At 63.2% G+C, this 6130-nt stretch overlaps 2 protein-coding genes across 2 annotated transcripts in view; both read left to right on the forward strand.

Moving 5' to 3' along the window:
- The window catches only part of ARHGEF11 (Rho guanine nucleotide exchange factor 11), a 13070-nt gene extending 7091 nt beyond the window's left edge, over positions 1 to 5979 (forward strand). The window contains exons 19-34 of the mRNA XM_026046619.1: positions 239 to 377; positions 513 to 609; positions 1410 to 1439; positions 1684 to 1813; positions 1949 to 2128; positions 2333 to 2380; positions 2929 to 3116; positions 3198 to 3344; positions 3749 to 3828; positions 3950 to 4075; positions 4172 to 4289; positions 4795 to 4973; positions 5055 to 5130; positions 5314 to 5481; positions 5702 to 5789; positions 5874 to 5979. Of these exons, the coding sequence (XP_025902404.1) occupies positions 239 to 377; positions 513 to 609; positions 1410 to 1439; positions 1684 to 1813; positions 1949 to 2128; positions 2333 to 2380; positions 2929 to 3116; positions 3198 to 3344; positions 3749 to 3828; positions 3950 to 4075; positions 4172 to 4289; positions 4795 to 4973; positions 5055 to 5130; positions 5314 to 5481; positions 5702 to 5789; positions 5874 to 5979 (1900 nt within the window). The remainder of the gene's footprint in view (positions 1 to 238; positions 378 to 512; positions 610 to 1409; positions 1440 to 1683; positions 1814 to 1948; positions 2129 to 2332; positions 2381 to 2928; positions 3117 to 3197; positions 3345 to 3748; positions 3829 to 3949; positions 4076 to 4171; positions 4290 to 4794; positions 4974 to 5054; positions 5131 to 5313; positions 5482 to 5701; positions 5790 to 5873) is intronic.
- A 12-nt stretch (positions 5980 to 5991) lies between these two features.
- The window catches only part of LOC112953542 (rho guanine nucleotide exchange factor 11-like), a 1650-nt gene continuing 1511 nt past the window's right edge, over positions 5992 to 6130 (forward strand). Inside the window, exon 1 of the mRNA XM_026046620.1 lies at positions 5992 to 6114. Within this exon, the coding sequence (XP_025902405.1) occupies positions 5992 to 6114 (123 nt within the window). The remainder of the gene's footprint in view (positions 6115 to 6130) is intronic.

The raw sequence follows: 6130 nt of genomic DNA on the forward strand, positions 1-6130 counted from the left end.
CTTCCCTTCTCCCTCCCTGCTTCCCTTCTCCCTCCCTGCTTCCCTTCTCCCTCCCTGCTTCCCCTCTCCCTCCCTCCTTTCCCCTCTCCCTCCTTTCAGCCGCCACGTGGCCTCCACCCGATGTCCTCTCCTCCCCAGCACCCCATGGCCCTGGTGTCATTCCGCAGCCTCCGGGAACGTCCCGGCCTCGTCCGTGGCGTGTTTGCCACGCGCAGCCTCCCGCCCTCCTCTCTTGCAGCTCGCCCATGGCCTTCGCCCTCAGCACCTACATGAACCACACGGGCATCCGCAGCCGGGAGCCCCGCTCGGCCGGCGCCAGCGAGAAGGCCCTCCCGGACAAGGACAAGTGGCTGCCCTTCTTCCCCAAAGCCAAGAAGGTTCGTGCCTTGGGGGCAGCCCTTCCTCCGCCCTCCCGTTGCCCTTCGCGTCCCTCGCTCCTCGGAGACGCCCTGGGGCTCCGCGGCGGGCACCTGCGGGTGACACCGTGCGCCTTTATCCGGGTGGCCCAACAGAGCAGCAGCACCAAGAAAGACAAGGACGCCCTGGAAGACAAGAAGCGCAACCCCATCCTCAAGTACATCGGGAAGCCCAAAATCTCCTCGCAGAGCAGTGAGTGGTGGGAGCTGCCGGGGGCCGTCTGCAGCCCTCCGCGTGCACGGGGCCTTTGGGTGGCCCTTGGCACCCATGGGACCCCCCGGTTGGGCTCAGGGGCCCCATGTCCTGCTTCTCGGCCGGGAAGCTCCTGCTGCTCCTCGGGAAGCTGCTCCCAGCTCTGCGATGTCCCGAAGGGCACGTGTGTGTGTGTGTGTGTGTGTGTGTGTCTGCATAAGTGTGTGTGTACGTGTGTGTGTGTGTGCACACGTGTGTGTATGTGTGTGTGCATAAGTGTGTGTGTGCACACGTGTGTGTGTGTGTGCATAAGTTTGTGTGTTCACGTGTGTGTGTGTGCACATGTTTGTGCACGTCTCTGTGCACATGTTTGTGTGTGCATGTGGGTGTGTTTATGCTCATGTGTGTGCACGCATGTGCGGGCCTGTTTGTGTGCGCCTGTGTGCACACGTGTGTGCATGTTTGTGTGTGTGTACATGCRTGTGTGTACATGTGTGCGCGCATTTGTGTGCACATGCGTGCAAGTGTTTGTGTGCACATGTATGCACGTGTGTGTACATGTGTGTGCGTGCATTTGTGCACATGTGTGCAAGTGTTTGCGTGTGTGTATGTGCAGGTGTGCCTGTGCACATATGTGCATGCACACATGTGTGTGCACACATGTACGTCCACGTGTGCGCGTGCCCGCTCCCTCCGCTCCCCTTCCCCTTTGCGTTCTCATGGCATCCGCCCTCCTGCTCCCTCCGTCCCTGCGGAAACGCGGCCTTGATTTGACATCTCATTTTTGTTTTCCCTTCCAGCATTTCATGTCCCCTTGTCCCCCGTGGAAGGTAAAAGGCCTCTTCTTTTATTTGCCATTCCCCTCATGCGCTTCGTTTTCTTTCCTCCCCTGCCCCACGGTCCCCGGTGGCGCCACCGCGGCTGCTGGGGTGGGCCTGCCCACCTGCATCCCGATGGGAATGCCGCCAGCTCCCGGGGCTTCCCGCTGGATGCGGCTCCGAGGGGGAGACGCGGCCGGGAGGGCAGCGCCGGCGGCTCCTCCTCACCGGCRCTGCCTTGTCGCCTCCGTCCCAGCAGTCAAACCCGGCAACGTGAGGAACATCATCCAGCACTTTGAGAACAACCAACACTACGAGAGCCAGGAGCCCGGCGCCCAGCGCCTCTCCACCGGCAGCTTTCCTGAGGATTTGCTGGAATCCGACAGGTAGGCAGGGAAGGGACCGCCTCGGGAATCTCACTGGGCTCCTCCAGCAGCTGCTGGCCGAGATTCCGGGTTGGAAGCCCGCGGATGGACCCCCATCCTTGGAGCTGAGCCTCTTGTGGGCTTTGCCCGCTGCAGTTCCCGGTCGGAGGTGAAGCTGGGCCGCTCGGAGAGCTTGAAGGGCCGGGAGGAGATGAAGAGGTCTCGGAAAGCGGAGAACGTGCCCCGCTCGCGCAGCGACGTGGACATGGACGCCGCCGCCGAGGCCACGAGGCTCCATCAGTCGGCGTCGTCCTCCGCGTCCAGCCTGTCCACGAGGTGAGGGCAGGGGCAGCCTGGGCGCCTTTGGGAGTGAGCTGGCACCCTTGGGTGTCCGCCAGCCTGAAAGCCAAGCGCTTTGGGCTGAATTACGACCTCTCGAGGGAGAGTTTGGGGTGAACATGTCGGCCCACGTGGGCAGCGGAGGGAGGAAAGGGGCAGCCTGTACCCGGGGCACCRGCGTGACGCCCGTTCCCTCCACAGGTCGCTGGAAAATCCCACTCCCCCCTACACGCCCAAGCTGGGACGCAGGTGAGTGGCCCAGCCGCCGCGCCGGGCGCCCGCGCAGCGCTGCGCCCCGGGAGCTCCGGGACCCCGGGGCTTGGCTACAGAGCAGCAGGGCCACGGGAGCAGGGCGTGCGGCCTGCCCTCGTGTCGCAGGGGGCCTCAGGGGTCCCCCGTCCCCGCTGGTATCTCCCTAGCTTTTCCCTTTCCGTACCTGGGCTTGGACACAACACAAGGGGAGGCGATTGCCAGGGCTGTCAGAGGTGCCACCGGGAGAGGGATTCGCTCCGACTTGGAGCAATCCCGCTGGTTAATGTCAGCTCTCCATCCTCCTAGGGCTAGGGGGCATCTCTGTTCCCTTGTGTCTCACACAGGAGCTTAATGGACCTATGTAGATGGCTGCTGGGGGACCTAGGCTTTTAGCTCGAGAGTCAGAGGCTTGTGCTCCTTGTGCTGAAGGTTCAAGCCCAAGTAGGGCCCAGGTAGATATTGGCGGCACTGGGAGCACCGTGGGGTGGGCTCGCCGGCCCCGCGGCGCTGCGGAGTACTCCCACCTCCGCCTTTCATCCTCCCAGGAGCATCGAGTCACCCAACCTGGGCTTCGGCGGCGACCCCTTCCTCCCTCACCTCCTGGAGGACGAGCAGGGCCAGCTCTCGGACCTCGAGGCGGAGCTCGACCCGCAGAACTGGCAGCACACGGTGAGCCGGGAGGTGCTGGCCAACCTGCCGCAGAAGGAGATCGACCGTCAGGAGGTCATCAACGGTAAGGGGCACGGCCGGCGTCCCGGCGGGAGCGGCGCGCCTTCCTCGGGCACGTGCCCACCTCTGCCCGCCTTTGGCCCAGAGCTTTTCGCTACGGAAGGCTCCCACCTGCGCATCCTCCGGGTTCTGGACCTCCTCTTCTACCAGCGCCTGAAGAAGGAGGGTCTGCTGGCCCGCGAAGAGCTGGCACTCCTCTTCCCCAACCTTCCCGACGTGATAGAAATCCACAGTAAGCCTCTTCCTGCCTTCCTTGGGCTCTTCCCTGGCAATCCTGCCTCTGCGGTAGGGACACAGAGCGGTCGGCGCAGCCCCTGGGTTCCTGACTGAGGACCAGCCATTTGGACCATCCCTACCAACATCATCTTGTCTTGTTCCGGCTTCCCCTTTTTTCTCTCCCGGGCTTTCCTGGGATCGGGATCTGGGATTTTCAGRAGCACAGCCAGGGCTTTCAGGACAGGCATTGGTGTCACGTTCCTTGTCACGTTGCATCCGTGACAGCTCTACCTAAAGCCCAGGCCAACTGCTGGTCTCTCTTCCCTGCTCCCAAGTTGGGGAGCCAAGAAGACTTGGAGCTCGGCATGAGGCACCGTTAAACGCTTGTCCCTCCTGTCCCGCTCGCTTGTCCCTGTCCAGATTCCCTTTCGGAATCCATGAAGAAGCTCCGGGAAGAAGGACCAATCATCAAAGAGATTGGGGATCTCATGCTGTCTCGGGTGAGGAGGGCCCGGAGAAAGGGGGTCATAGAGCCCCAAGGAGGCATCTTCTCTTGCGTCTCCTGGAGACAGGCCCCGTATTTGGGGTGACTGAGCCTGCTCCCCTCCTGCTCCCCCTTAGTTCGATGGCGCGGCCAAAGAGGAAATCCAGCAGGTCACTGCTGACTTCTGCTCTTACCAGTCCATCGCCCTGGAGCTCATCAAAACCAAGCAGCGCAAGGAGAGCCGCTTCCAGATCTTCATGCAGGTTTGTCCCTCTCTTGGGCTTCCTCTGAGCTCTTCCTTGGTCTGGAGCTCTCCTGGCTTCTCCTGATCTCAACCCAGGGCCTTCCCTCCACTGTAGGAAGCAGAAAGCAACCCGCAGTGCAGGCGCCTGCAGCTCAAGGACCTGATCATCTCGGAAATGCAGCGCCTGACCAAATACCCGCTGCTGCTGGAGAATATCCTCAAGCACACCGAGGGTAGGGCACCCCGAGGTGCTMGGAGGGGCCCCTTTGCCTGCTCCATGGTGCCTGGAAAATCTCCCTCTGGTCTGTAGGCAGCKTTGGACTGGATGATCTCCCAGAATGGTTAAGGTTGGAAGGGACCTCTAGAGATCATCTAGTCATGATCTCTGGAGGTCCTAGATACTGGATGATCTCTAGATCGTCCAAAGTCCAGCTCATCAAGGTCTAGATCATCCCTAGTGACTGGATGATCTCTAGAGGTCCTAGATACTGGATGATCTCTAGATCATCCGAAGTCCAGCTCATCAAAGTCTAGATCATCCCTAGATACTGGATGATCTCTAGAGGTCCTAGATAGAGGTACTAGATGATCCCTAGAGGTCCAACCTTAGAGATCTTTCCAACCTTAACCATTCTGTGATGCTGTGACGGGAGGTTTGTTGTGCCTGGGATGCAGCTGTGGGGATGGGAGCCCATTGCAGATGGACAGGAACCCACACTCCGCTCTGTCCTGTCCCAGCGGGCACCTCGGAGCACGACAAGCTGTGCCGAGCCCGGGACCAGTGCCGGGACATCCTCAAGTACGTGAACGAGGCTGTGAAACGAGCGGAGAACCGGCACCGCCTGGAGGGCTACCAGAAACGCCTGGATGCCACCTCGCTGGAGAGGACCAACAACCCCCTGGCCGCTGAATTCAAGGTAGCGCCCGCGCCCCGGGGGGGCGGCTTGGGGGGCAGCGGGGCCCGCCCCGGCCTCACCGCTGTCCCCCGGCTCCGGCAGAGCCTCGACCTCACGTCCCGCCGCATGATCCACGAAGGGCCCCTCACCTGGCGCGTGGGCAAAGACAAGACCGTGGGTACGACCCTTCCCACCGCATGGAGGGCTCCCCGGCGTCCTTGGTGCTGTGTTGGGTGCTCTGGGGACATCCCGAGCCCTCTGCAGCACCAGCGGCCGTGTCGGAGGGACCCCGACCATCTCCTGGAGCCCTGAGGGCGCCTCTCAAGGCTGAGCCTCCCCTCTGCCTCCTCTGCCCGCCCAGATCTGCACGTGCTGCTCCTCGAGGACCTCCTGGTGCTGCTGCAGAAGCAGGACGAGAAGCTGGTGCTCAAGTGCCACAGCAAGACGGCGCTGGGCTCCTCGGACACCAAGCAGAGCTTCAGCCCCGTGCTCAAGCTCAACTCAGTGCTCATCCGCTCGGTGGCCACAGGTAGCGGGGACGGGGACCGGGTCCTCTGCCCCCTCGGCCCGTCCTCCGGCTGTGTCTGATGCCAGCCAGGCTGGCTTGGCTGAAAACCCTGGCTGGATTGGGTGAAAACCTTCCCCTCCGTGTCCTGCTGTGTCCCTCCGTGTCCCCTCCGTGTCCTACCATGTTCCCCCGTGTCCCCTCCATGTCCCCCCATGATGTCCCCCCATATCCCCCCGCGCAGACAAACGAGCCCTCTTCATTATCTGCACGTCGGAGCTGGGCCCCCAGATCTACGAGCTGGTGGCACTGACGTCCTCGGAGAAAAACACGTAYGGCCGCGGCGGGGCCATGGCGGGGGACACGGGGACACGGTGCGGGGGACACCGGGCGCTGACGGGCCYGGCTCCGTGCAGGTGGATGGAGCTGCTGGAGCAGGCGGTGCAGGGCGCCATGCGGAACGGCGCCTTCCCRGCCAAGCGGCGCCCGCCGGAGCCCGCGCCCACGGCGCACGCCAGGTGAGCGTTGGCACCCATGTGCCCCCCCGGCGCCCGCGTCCCCGCGGCACCCGCGTCCTCACACGGCTCTGCCGCCCGCAGCCTGGCGCTGCAGGAGCCCGAGGCGGCGGCGCCCAGCGCCGGAGCGGAGGAGAGCTCGGCGGGCGAGCCCCGGC

This window comes from Nothoprocta perdicaria, unplaced genomic scaffold, assembly GCF_003342845.1.
Source record: "Nothoprocta perdicaria isolate Ctin4 unplaced genomic scaffold, notPer1 scaffold_450, whole genome shotgun sequence".
Taxonomy (NCBI): domain Eukaryota; kingdom Metazoa; phylum Chordata; class Aves; order Tinamiformes; family Tinamidae; genus Nothoprocta; species Nothoprocta perdicaria.